General features: G+C 38.6%; 1 protein-coding gene across 1 annotated transcript; it reads right to left on the bottom strand.

The window, feature by feature from the left end:
• Nucleotide 1: 1 nt before the first annotated feature.
• On the bottom strand, nucleotides 2–13,982 carry blmh (bleomycin hydrolase). The gene is made up of 12 exons (XM_058080868.1): nucleotides 13,822–13,982; nucleotides 12,390–12,587; nucleotides 11,218–11,327; nucleotides 10,916–11,057; nucleotides 9,655–9,743; nucleotides 9,460–9,552; nucleotides 6,647–6,802; nucleotides 6,368–6,526; nucleotides 6,223–6,290; nucleotides 4,452–4,569; nucleotides 4,142–4,208; nucleotides 2–289 (listed from the first exon to the last, which is right to left on the bottom strand). Exons 1-12 carry the CDS (start codon nucleotides 13,829–13,831, stop codon nucleotides 141–143), a joined length of 1,359 nt encoding a protein of 452 aa, XP_057936851.1. The 5' UTR covers nucleotides 13,832–13,982; the 3' UTR covers nucleotides 2–140.
• Between the last annotated feature and the right edge of the window lie 231 nt (nucleotides 13,983–14,213).

The following is a 14,213-nucleotide window of genomic DNA, read 5'->3' as shown; positions in this document are numbered from 1 at the left end:
GTCTGGTAGAAAAAAAGAAATATTTATTTTACTGAGAACAATGGCATTATCTCAAAGGAATATTGGCGAATGTTGGAGGTAAAATCATCTCAGGAAGAAAGAGGACCAGAGGTTAAGGCTAAAAACCTGGGTGTCGATACTTAGGCCAGTGAGCCCATCGGATCCCAGGCGGGAAGTATGATGGGCTCTTGCTGCATTACTTCCAGGACATCAGGAGAGAGGAACTTCTTGTCCACCACCACCTCATACACGTATTCTGAGAACCAATCATCCGTCATGATGAGGTAACCTGCAGGAATGGCCGTAAACACAGAACACAAATGAACACACACTTTGATTATAAGTGGGATTATGAAATGAATAGTTAATCTTATTTATCATAATGATAAAAAATACCTTTGATCTAAAATCTTGATGGTGACATTTTGTTGTGTGTAAAGCAGGGGCCTCAAACTAGTGTCCTGTGGGCCACATTTGGCCCGCGGGCCGCGTGTTTGAGGCCCCCGCCTTGATATGAAAGTTTAATGTTAGTGCGGCCCGCGCAAGTTTGATATGGATGCTGTATGGTATCATGTACCCAGAAAAAAATATTACGTTTGATTCATGTTCATGTTAAAGGTTAAATAACTGTTATCCTCCCTATCTGTGTGGAAGTGGTAAGTTTTTGGCTATTTAAGTTTAAAGAAAATAACTTGAAGGCTACCGTTTAGGTCTCTAGCTCTCTAGTTTGCGAGTTAGCATGTGTCTCAAGACCCTGCAGTTGCGCAATATGTTGTAAATAAAAAGAGTATAAATGTGACTATAGTCGTGTTTTGTCATGTCTACAGTTTTTATTATTTGCCGTTTTATTGTTATTATATTTATTTATTTATTACTGATTGATTTTCTTTATTCTTTGTTTATTTATTTTTCATCTTATTTTGTGTAGAAAAATAAAAATTAAGATATTTGAGAACAGTGGAATGTTGTAGAAAATTCAAACCAAAGCAAAGTTTATTGATTTTTCCGTTTTTAATAAATGCGTTTTTTTTTTTTTTTTTTTGTCAACCTGATGCGGCTCAGTCTCGCCCAGACCCTAGCTCCAGTGGCCCCCAAGTAAATTGAGTTTGAGACCCCTGGTGTAAAGAAATGAGGTAAAAGATAACATAAACCTGAATTTTGAGACAAAGATGCACCACCATGCTTCTTTTCTTGCTTGCATGTATCTCAGCCATTTATGACAAAGGATGAAAGTCTTGTGTGAGAAGCAGGTGGAGAGCCTTCGGTTTGAGAGACCAGACCGAAGTTCCGTTTATTTTCTCTCATTCCCCCTCCATACAAGTTCTGAGAATCCCACACACAGTTGAGTTATCAAAGACATCACAGTGGCCGTTATTGATATGTAGTACTGGGAAGCCACGTGTTTGGTGTGTACTTGGTGTCGCTATTTATTTTTAAGGAAAGGTTGACTGACTTCTCTGACAGCAGGAGGAGGATAGCGGTGGCCATCTCACTTGCCGCACAACGAGAAATATTTACAGCAGCCATGTCTAAAATGCGGACTGCGGCACATTCTAAAAATAAGAATTAAATATACTATTTTATTTACATATATAATTGAACAAGACAAGTAAAAAAAAAAACAGCAAATATGGAAAAATATAGAGTAATTTTACAAGAATTAAATCTAAATATTAAGACAAAATATTTGGTCTAATGCAAACATTTTGTAAAGTTGTAATATAATGAAAAAAGATATTTTCCATTGGGGTAAATGAAGAGAATAAAGTAAAAATATTACGAGAATAAAGTCATAATTCATAATAGTCATAATAGTCATAATAAGAAAATTTACTAGAAGAAAGTATGAATGGTTGAAAAATTAAAAAACAGCAGAAGATATGCTGTAAATAGATGTAATTTTCCAAGAATAAAAACAAATAAGAAAAAAATGTTGCAATCTAATGAGAAAAAAAATTATTTGTAATATGATGAAAAATAATGTATATAATAGTAATTAGAGTACATAATTTAATAATTTTGTAGCATAGCGTTGAAATACTACAGACAAAAATGTTATTTTTAAAAAGTATATTATATACTCATATTTTGAGAAAGTCATTTTTGGAAAGTTTGGTTAGGTTGAAGAAAGTTATAATGTGAAATAAAATCAAAATATTGCAAGAAAAGAAATTATAAAAAAATAAAAAAATTATATGCAAACTTAAAAAAACAACAGCAAAAATGGGGGAAAAAAGCAAAGGCAGACGTTTGTACTAATAACAGGCTTTTCCATCAATATCACAAAGCTTATTGAAATATTTGACTTCTTTGCATAGCTTTCCAAAATAGAGTGCTCCCTGCATAACGACGCCCCTGATTGACAGGAATAGAAGGGATAGTTTTGACGGTCACTTCATTCTTGATTAATCATTGGATGAAACATTTTGAGGAGGGTCCTTTTCTGTGCTCCTTTGTACAAATGTGGAGTTTGGTGCGGAAGACATCATAAACCTTTGGTATGAACTGTGGTTGCTCTCACGATAGTCCTTTATTTATGACTTGTAGTAGAGCTCACCTCAGGCTAATGTCCAATCTTATTAAAATATCACCAAAAAACCCTTATGTTTTGTCAGGCATTTATCCAAAACTATGCAAAAGCATCAGCGATTGCAGATATGTGAGAGCTTTAAAAAGGTGGACATGGTGAGAGTTAAATCTCTCCTGAGAGACTCTTCTGGCTTAAGAGAAAATATTCAACGGCCAAAAGGGAGATGTAACTTCTCTTCATTCCTCTTCTCATCTATTATTCTATTAATCATACTCCCTGAGTGGATTCTACCTGTATAATGTTTCCATTCATGGCCTGTCTCATGACTTTCTAGTGAACACTCTCACTCCAAACATCGCTTTTCAGCTTTTGTCAACAAAGCAGGCCCCCACATCCCCAAGAGAATGACACTATCCCGAGACAAAGCTTTATTAATTTGGCTTCAGAACGGGCTGGACCTCTTGCCCTTCCTCATCTGCTGATGTTTATTATGAAATCAGATCCGAGTGAAATACTACTGACGTGACTAAGTAGGTTTTCACATGTTTTCCAAAACAGTCACTATGTGGTTTGTGGGTTCAAACAAATATTGTCAAGAGTTTATACTCCGCTATGATGTACGTGTGTGTTCCAGATGACACGTGACTGACTGCTACAATTTACAGTGGAATGCCAAGCCCAGACAGACACAAAAGAGGATGAAGGGGTCAGGGGAAGACGAACCAACCACAGGGATGAAAGGGTGGAGGGAATAACAAGAGCAGACAGTTAACGTCTGGTGCAGTGGTGTAAAGAAAGTTGCCTGTTGCATAAAGGGATTCTGGCCTCTGATAAGAACATCTGCTGCATCTCTCTTGACTCAAGCTAACTCGAGTATCTTGGATCGCATACCTTTCTAACTCAATTAGAGTACTGCTGCTATCTTTTAAGTTAGAGGGCACGGGTTCGTTTATCAGCCCTACGGTTGACCTGAGAGGGCCAGTTACAACTGAAATCATATCATTGTATCATCATAGTTTTACATAATTTACATTTTTATGATATAGTTTACCCAAAAAAAGTGACGGCTGACCTGTTTTGAAATCAAATGTCCTGTAAAATGTTACATTTAAATACAATACTGTTTTCCTGGGACTAAAATTAGTTAAGCCTACTATGTTGTGTGACTCAAATAGGACAATGAAAAATGTAAATTATGAGAAAAAAAATTAAATTAATTTGACTATGGGATGCACGGTGGAGGAGTGGTTAGCGTGCAGGCCTCACAGCCAGGAGACCGGAGTTCAATTCCACCCTCGGCCATCTCTGTGTGGGGTTTGCATGTTCTCCCCGTGCATGCGTGGGTTTTCTCCGGGTACTCCGGTTCCCTCCCACATTCCAAAAACATGCTAGGTGAATTGTCCACAGGTACGAATGTGAGTGTGAATGGTTGTTTGTCTATATGTGCCCTGTGATTGGCTGGCGGTGTACCCCGCCTCTCGCCTCAAGACAGCTGGGATAGGCTCCAGCAACCCTCCGCGACCCTCGTGAGGATAAGCGGTAGAAAACGAATGAATAATTTGACTATATAAAAAACACAACCCACATCCAGAAAGTACTCATTTTGGTTACCTTTGTTCCCACGGTCATCGCCCCAGGAGTTTTCCACCCTCCACTTTTCATAGCCCTCTTTTCCATCCTGAGAGACAGATGGAGAAGATGATGGAGAGATTGCAGGAATAAAGTGTCCTGACAGCTGGTGTCGCTTACAAGGGGGGGAAAACTGACAGCACCATGAATCACTTCAGCCAATTAACAAAGGGTAAAGTTGTATACAAAACACCCTGGGAAAATGAATGGGGATATTTCCACTCTTCCTTTCAGTCACGACAAACTACAGTGAGGATGGACCTTTTTAGCAGGCATATTTGGTCATGCCCACCTTGTCTGTGACAGCAGTGAGAATCATTGCGTGGGTCATGAGAGAGTCTCCGCATATCACACGCTCAGCCTTGGTGAGGTTCTTCACTGAAACTCCAAACACCAGCTCGTGATTGAAGCTGCAAGCACACAAACGGACATTTTTAAATCATCAACTTGGATCAGTCCGCACTCTGAATACCTGTTGATTTAGACAATTCACTGGGCCAAATACACATCATTTTTAAAAGGAATAAGTAACTTCAACTATTTGAAGTCGTCAAAAAGCTCACATGTGCGTTTTTGACTAGGAATTCCTGTTTATCATGGAGAGCCACAGACATGAGCTGATCTTCGAAAGAGACCGAGTCAGACATTTAGCATGCAACTGGTTTTGATCAGTGGGCAGATTTAAGCCTGGCACCACTAACTCTGACAAATAGTGCTGCTCACAGAGGGCAAAAGACCATCCCTTTCTGTGGAGAGACAGATGCATCATTGAGGCGGATGATATCCGCTCTTGGCATGTGAAGCTGCCACAGTGACGCAACACAAACACCGGTGATGCAACATTGTCAAATTAAGGTAAGCCGATTTGGTGTGGTATTAGATTTTCGGTTGTTAAATAGCTCGTGGGTCTTGACGGGTCTCTGGAAGTAGGCCCGCAAAGCTTAATCTGAACAAATGTTTGGGAAACAGTTTGTGATGTCAAGTGAGACGCCCGTATTTTCAAAACCTCACAAGATCCGAGTTCAACAAGCACAAAATGACCGCATGCTTGCCTCCTCTGGAAACCACAAAGTGACTACTTATTGTAGCAGTGCAACCTGTAATCCCGAGTGATAGCTGTCAACCTCACTTTTTCCAAAAAAGCTGCTTTTACACACAAGCAACACATGCCAACATGACTCTCTCAAGGCAGTACAAGTAGTTTCCTGCAGTTTGCAACTTGCAACATTTAGTGACATTTTAGCGTATTTTCCTAACTTTAAGTCAAACTTTTTTACTTGGTTTGCCTGGTCCTGTGATTTATAGTGCCAGGACAATAAATATAAAAATACAATGTAATATAAACATATCATAAAAACATATATAAATTTAACATTAAAAAAGTGTTAATATGTTACCGTTGACACCCACAAGAGGGCGCCCTAGGCTTGTGAACACTATAAAATATATTGCTCCTGTATCGAGGATGAAGAATTCAGTTGATTCAGTGATGTGGAAAGAGATCGGGAGCTTGGTGAACTTTTTATTCAGCCTTCAAGGTACCGTATGTTATTTATGCAGTTGAGTAGAACATCTAAAGTTCTAAATCAATGCGACTTTTTGTCCATTGTGATATATTTATATATTTTGTTCATGACGCATTTTGTGACTTAAGACTCAGAGTGACTTAGTCTGGAAAATATTGTGAATCATTTGCTTTTCCAAAGCAGCACTCTTTTAAATATTTTCTTAGCAAAACTGATGTGTCCAGATGACTTTCATGAACTCCCCTAATTTGATGCGTTTATTCAAACAGTCCTGTTGTGACTTACCTACAAATTCAAGTTACACTGTTGCCATATGTCATTTATACTACAGAAGTACAATTCTATGATATAATCAGTTGAGGAAGTACACAAGGTGATTTTACCAGCAATGAAGAAGTAACAAATTATGGATATTATAAATAAATAAAAAAAGTCCACCATAACATGACCATGGCCATTATTGCAACATGGTGACAAGACCTTACACAAAACACTTTCTAATCAGCAAATTGCATCAGGGGTCATTGTTCTACTCACACATTCATGTCGTTAATCCCCAGCTTGCCGTGGAAATGTTTATCCACGTCACACCCAAACCACACCGCCTAAAACAGAAAGAGCAGCCATCTTTAAATAATAATCCAAATGCACACTGACGTTGTAGCTGCTTATGCCAACATACTTCTCCGTCTTTTATGGATTCCGCTGCAGCCTTTTTAAGGAGCTGGATGGGCTGATTGTTGTAGAGAGTCTTGCGACCGTCTACCATGTTACCCAGGTACTCCACACTGTACAGCTTCCCGTAAGGATTTTGGGGTCGAGGGTCATTCACAAGGCAGATCTGATGATGATATGCGCAAAAAACTCAGAGACTGAACAGCTGCTAATGGAGATACCAAATGTAGCTTCCACAAACATGTTGTGAGAGGAATAAATGGTAGCGGTATTCGGGTCTACATACTTTGTCCTGAATGTTGTATAGGGGTTTGACGTGCTCCCTGTAGAACTCCTGGGGGGTGAGTGGGCCGATACGATGGAAGTTCTTTTCCTTGTCCCTGTACTCCCAACAGATGGTGTCAGGTGGATTACCGAGACAAACACTTGCCACTCGGAACACCTACACAGCAAAACACAGTTTGGACAGCAACGTTGTTATTGCATTCTCACTTTAAGATAGTGTTTAACATCATATACTGGATGTGTTAGAAGTAGGAACGTTCTGGTCAGGATTTTATGCTGCCGATACCGATCCCGATAATCCATGAGTGAAATCGTCTGATACTGACACCGATGACTTAACTGAAAACCTGAATGAAAAACAGATTTATCCACCTTTGCTGGGTTGCTTCAGCTGCATCCACTTCCTTCTGAAGGGCAAATGCAGTCGACTCCTTATTCTTTGCCCGGAGACGAGATTGTGTCATATCAGTGTGCACAAATCCCGTTTCAAGCGCGGCGCAAACGCCAACATTATATTAATAAGCACAAAACATGAGTGTGGCCAAATAAATACTCAACCACAAACAGTCACTTATCCTACTCATTTGTGGTCCTTTAACTTTAACATTTCCCTCATAATACAAATCTCTCTCAATTCCCTACTTGAACCCCACACCCTTTTTTTTTGGTCCGTCTTCCTGCTGCGCTAAAGTTCACACTGATTTCCTGTGGGCTTATTTGTACTGTTTGGACTATGCCGTCTGTTAATCTGGCCCTTCTAACCTCGGCTATAGCTATCTCAGGAATTTTTCCCTCATGATATGTACCCCTCCCATCCTCTAGTTCTTTTAATATACAACATTTATGTGATAAACAATAGAATGGGTTGGAAAATGAGAAATGAAAATGCAGAGGACTCCCATTTGTGCTGGAAGGTAAAAGAAGCAACCATGTGTTGGTTATAACAACTGGCAGAGAGCTACAGAATGAAATGTATCAAATATCCACATTGTACTGTACTGGTATCGCTAATAACTCAATAACGATTCATTATGGGCTGGCCCATACCAGCTTCTTTTCCATGACGCTAATTCAGCAGAATTCGAATTACTAATTGTGAAATCATAACTCACAAAGTTGGGCGTGACGCAAACAATGTCTGTGCATTGAATGTAAATCTTAGACCAGGACTCTGATTCTGCGCCATGGCCATACATCACTCTAGTAGGAATCTGCCTGCTTCCTGAAATTTGGCAGGAGGTCACTTCTTGACACAATTGGGTCAGGAACACAGATAAGATGTATCACCATCTGGAGCAGGTTAAATGTAAATGCTGTATTATGAACGTCAGACAGTGGGGATATCAATTATGGGCCTGCATGTGGAGCAGCCCATCGTACTATTGCTTGTACAGTAATTATATGAATGTATTTTTTACATTTTTTTTACAGGTATCCTATTTTGATGTTGTTTATTTGCAATGAATTCATAACTAATCAAAGGAGGAAGTACTACGATATTATACCAAGAAGTAAAACTATGAAAAAAGTACGAAAGCGCGCGCACGAACGCACACACACAGGAGAATGTTTTGAACCCAAACAAATGATCCTTGAATAACATCCGCTTGAAAAACAAAATAGATAATTCTCACTTGTTGCCTCCTACACGAGAAGAAGCAGAAAAATAAGAATTATTATATTTCCAAAAACTGCTACTATGAAAATATGTAAGTAAATATTAAGTGTTTTGGAATACTTATTGTATAATCCTTATCAAATGTACTTGCAAAGTTGCAGTACACCCGTGTTCACCAACTCATTCTCGTGACATGACCGAATCCTCCATCACAGCTGGCCATGACTGCAGAGTGTTTCCCAAAACAAACCACTTCCAGGTGGACAAACAAACACCGACTGCCATCAGCTTCTCCAAGCAGGCACGCAACGCTGTGTCTCAGCGTTTGCTCTTACACAAAATGTGCATGTGAGAGAAACGCGTGACTGTTTAAACAAGTTACAGGCCACCAGCAGAATACGACAAAACAGCCAACGACAAAGGATGCTTAACAAGACTGTTATGTTGTGAGATTGTCTCAATGGGAGACTGATTGACTGATGGCACATGTAAACAAACACCTCGCCACACAAAACATGTGTAACGGCATATAAAAAGGATCAAATATTTGCAAACTTTTATGTACATGACAAATGTTGCTTTGGAGTCAATGTTTTCTCAGATGTTCAGTGCCCTCGGGTGGAAAACGTACAGTACAGATTTTGATTCTACTTTGCTTTATGGTCTCTCTATTCCAATGTGTGTGCACACACTTGCATAACGAGTCACCATTTTCTTCTAATTACTTCATGCCCAAGTCTGCTGCATGTGTAAAAAAAAATATAAAAAAATAAATAGCTGTATATATGTTTATATACAAATTGTTTGAATCCATAAATGCTATCTACTCTATTATCATTTTGTGATATGAAGGCTTTGAGGTACCAGACAACAACACAACTCTCAAATATTATTTAACAGCCCCCTCTTCTGGTTAAAATGAAACACTGAAACAATGGGACACAAAAACCTGACAGGAGCACCAGGGTTTTATTGAGTGGGTTCTGTTAACTGTAATTGCATGTATTGTATTTTGATATTATTTGCTATTTTTCGCGCAGTTAACATTGTATATATATTTTTTATTTTTGAGTGCACTTAAATTTTAAGCTTTGACGCCTTAGTCAGGTTTTTCGTCATTAGTTGTCATAAAAGATTTTGTGGCTTCACAGTAAAAAAAAAGAAAAAAATGTTTAGTTGTTGTTAGTTAGTCTCACCTCCTCTATCATGGTGTTGATGGCCTCAGAGATTTCCAATTTAGTCGCATCACTGGCCACCATGTTCCTCAGTCTGAAGCAGTATTCTCTCAACTGTGAGGCACAATAAAAAAAACAAACATCTGTCAAGCTTTCTTAAGGAAATTCTACGACTTGTTATGAATATTAAATCTGAATTAAAAAGAAATTACACACCTTATGATTGAGAATGGCATTCATTCTGCGAGAGGCTTCTGAGCTGTGGGACTCTGGGAAGCATTTCTTTGGTATGACACCATACTTTTCTAGAGATAACAATATACAAATGAATATTTTGCAAGTAATGGGCCAGAAATGTAATCTGAACACATTTACAGTATATCATTTTCATCCTGTGGGTGATCTGCTGTATGTGACCAGTATGTGAACAGCAATCTGAACCAAGTGTTTCTATATTGTCAGTCATCATTTTTATGATTCAGATTACAGATAAACTAACTCAGCGGCAAGATGTAACAAAAGTTATCAGTTCACTTGTGACATATGTAGTATGTAGAAAAAAAGTCAACTGTTTCATTGCTCTGCCCTGTATCCTGAATTCATTTCTTTTATGTCTCTGATAGCAGATTCTAACCGGATATAATACACAAACTGTATGTATAATGAAACTAGGTTATGTACAGAACTATTGGGGAATTTTGTGTAATTATCTTGATTGAATTATTACTGAATAATAATAATTATTGAATCCCATCAACTATTTTGATGAAACTGTGAATGTGAAATTCTAATTATTAGTATTCAGAAGGGGTGTCAGGAGATCTCATGCAAGACAAAAACGTGAATAGATTTATTGTTCATTAAAAAAAAATGCATGTGTAGGAGGTTGGAAATACTGCAGAATTGTGCATTAAACCAGCACCCCATACACAATTTCTGTTAATAATTGAGCCTTACTACCATTATGTATGTCCCATTATGTATGTACTGTGTTTAATTTTGACAATGTGTGGTCAAGGTGCTGAGCGATTCAATAGGGATACTGGAGCTGATCAATAAATAAGCTCAATCGTGAGAAGATGCAAACTTTGGATCTCTCTTTATTGTTTGACAGTCACTTTTATTGGCTATAAAGTGCCTCCTGGCCTGTGTAACCTTTGCTTCTTTGCGGCAGGAAGTAGAGACACTTTTTCCACACAGGTTCATGAATGTGAATGAATGTTTGGTGGTGGTCAGAGATGCAAATTGGCAGTCATGTTTCTGTCAGACTCCACACGGGCAGCTATGGCTACGGATGTACATAACCACAAGTGTGGGAAAGAATAATGGGTTCACTTCATTGTGAAGCATTTTCAATTCATTGAAAAGCTCTATATCTAACCAATTATTATTATTATTTATATATTATATTATATTAATATTTAAATCTCATCCCGCAAATTCTAAAAAAAAAAAGAAACAATAAACTACAACAAACCAATGAGATTGACCAGCATATCCCACTGTCCTCCATCATTAGCTGGGTTGGAGAGAAGGAATTGGATCAGACGTCCGTCTACTGGCTCCTTCCTCTGGGCGGTCTCCACAAAGGCATGGAGGAAGTAGTAACACCTCTCAATCTGTAGCAAGGAACAGCACACAACAGAAATAAACAAGGTGTGACAATATAATGAAACAAAACACACATTTAAGAGGTGACTCATTCTCTCATAATTTAACTATTGAGTGTACTGCCAAACGTGGGTGGAAAAATGACAAATTGCTGCAACTATATCTTACCTTGTCCCAAAAAAACAGGTAGGACTGACTAAATTCAAACTCCTCTATGTTAAACTTTTTCATGAAGGGAAGTCGCATGACGTTGAGACACGAGAAGATCCAACATCTCCCTGGTGAAGAAGAAAATAATGTCTTAGTAACAACACAAAAACCAACAACTGAAAAGAAAAACAGTAAAACCTGTTAAGCCAAATTCATGGAAATCTCATCCCTTTTTCTTTTTCTCCTTCAGCTTGTTTTTATGCTCCTGCAAGGGTACCACTGGGATGATGACCAAATGTAACCTTTTGTAAATAAAGCAGTACACGTATCTCTGACCTGGCTGTTTTATACAGTAACGCTACATCAATGTATATTAACTTGGGTCCTGTCCACACAAAAAAGTTTTTGGAAAATAGGGAAACTTTGGAGTTGTCGAACTCTCACTAAATAAATATTTGTAAAGACGCATTCAAAGCGATCGCCATATGCCTGGCTACCAAGTCTTCTCTGTATTCCTCCCACGTGACATTAAGTTGCCTGTGAAACTAGAACATATGGCTGCATCCATTTATACTTCTCTTTAAGAGAAAATACAAAAGACTACTTGTATTTATAAAATACATACTACATAAATACACCAATTTCAATTGATAGGACGCCCAACCCCCAGACTATAAAGTAAGTAATGTAATAAAGTCTCCATATTGAGACAAGTACAATGTGTAGTTATCACTGTCCTTAAAATATAACACACATGTTCACATGAATACCATATTTATCCTTTATGATGGTCAGTTTGTTCCAGCAGCTTGGACAGCGGCACGTAGCCAATGTTGATTTCGCTAATGAGAATCGTACAATGTCTAATTCACTTCCTTTTACGTTTTTATGATGAAGTGCTGATGCACGGTGTAACGCTGCATTATGTAATAATGGTGCTATATGAAATAATGTAACATTTTCACATTATTATGTAATAACACTGCATTTTGTAATAATTGCTGCATTTAGTAATACATTTCTTTGGACGCATTTTGTAATCAACTGTGACAATATGTGACAAGTTACTCCAAAATGTGTTCAATAATTGTATTACGTATTGCATCATTATTGCATAATGTGATTTTATTACTCTATATTTCAGGCATTAATGTTGATGATCACAGACAAGAATAGTCTAAAATGTCTACCTGAGCTTTTTTGGTTGGTGACAGGCTTGCCCTCTGTGGGGATCGCGTGCTGGAAGATGTGTACCGTTTCCTGGACAGTCTGCCGGTGCAGACAAACTTCCAACGGGTCGATGCAGGTCGAAACATTCTGAGCCAGCAAGTAGCGTGGCTCAGCCTGCAGGCGCTTCAGGAAGGTAGCTACTTTCTCCTGACTCAGACCTGGAGAAGTAGCAAGAGGAAGGGGTGATTAAAGACTGAAAGACTGAACGAGGGGAAAAACACACAGAGTCTTGACTGCTGAAGCCGTGCTACTACCTAATTATTTCCTAATATTGCCATACCCCTGAGTCATCTGCACACTTAAGGGATGCACAGTGCCCATTTAAGATCGGAACTCGGTACTCCCTCATGTCACGATAATGCTTGGAAAATGTACAGTCAATAGCCATAAACCAACAGCACTTCCTTATTAGACATGACAACTGTTTGTGGTTCTATTTTCCTAAATCTATACAGAATTTGTTGTGTATATTGTTGTGTATAATAAAAACTGAACCCGAAAGGTTCCAGGAGAACAACATGGAAAAATCATCGACAGGGATGACAGTGATGCACAAATTGTTAATAACAGCTCAAACAAAAGGGATTAAACATACAAAACTAGTAATGCATGTTGAGGCCTAACACGTTGGTCACCTGCCAGTGACACAAAAGTGAGATGCCACCTCTTGTCCTGGCTTATAAACAACAACAACAACATGAGGACTATGAATGGTATTGTATGGAGAGAGGCCAAATACAGGGCTGCAGAGTGACTTGCAACTTTCCACATGCAGTTTGTACAAATGCTTGCTAATATGTCTAAGGCTTTATTGTGCACATAATTGTACAATAACAAGGGATGCTCGATGGATGATGAAAAGCCTTGTACATTTTGCAGGTATCGTCGAGATCATATTACTGTACACATTTTGATGTTTCCACACTATAATTGAGAAAAACAGTCTTTTTGAGGATATACTGTATGCCTCTTATCATTAAGTTATTCGCCTGTTCTTTTAATTACCTACATGTGGTGTCTGTTATGAACCAATATTTACATATCTGATAGCTCTGACCACAAGTTTGAATATAAAAGTTGTCTAGTACACTGTCCGCTGTTGTGTCAATTATTAACATTCTATCGACCAGTAAGCAAGTGTAATTTCCACACTCTGCGGCGTTTTATTAAGGAACAGTTTGTAAAATACGATTTTCGCCTTGATAATACACATCTGTGTAATAGCGTGACACAAAGACGCCGTGTTTAAAGGTAGAGAGCTAGCTAGGGGAATGCTAACTTAACCGATTAGCTTCCTCAGTTGTGATACTCCAGCTGTCAAGCAAACACCCAGTCATCCCGCGTAAATAAACAAATCAGGACGGACACATGAAAAAGTGGCAATAAACCTACCGGTTTCCATAGCTTCTTAGACCTTGAAGAGCGTAATGGACTTCGCAAAATTTCACCGCTTCTTTGTTGATGTCAGACACCGACACGACGTCAATGAAAAAGCAGGGTGCGCTCGTTTATACACCGGAGTCCCGCCTTTGACGTGGAGCCGGGCGGAGTGTAGGGTGAACTATTTTCCGCCCAATTTAGACACGCCATACATGTTAGTGTAGTACCATTCGCCCATTCAATGGCCATGGTAAAAGACAGCCGACATATAAATAAACTAACGCTATTTGTGTCGCAGCAGCTCATATAAACGTTATTTTCTGTGTTGTACATACTGAATATAAATAATAATCATAATCACTTATGATGAAAGCAGTACCTTTAAGAGTCCGTTTAATTAAAGG

Source organism: Doryrhamphus excisus, chromosome 8 (assembly GCF_030265055.1).
Source record: "Doryrhamphus excisus isolate RoL2022-K1 chromosome 8, RoL_Dexc_1.0, whole genome shotgun sequence".
NCBI lineage: Eukaryota > Metazoa > Chordata > Actinopteri > Syngnathiformes > Syngnathidae > Doryrhamphus > Doryrhamphus excisus.
The sequence above is the reverse complement of the archived record's forward strand: the minus strand, read 5'-3'. Positions and strand labels throughout refer to the sequence as shown.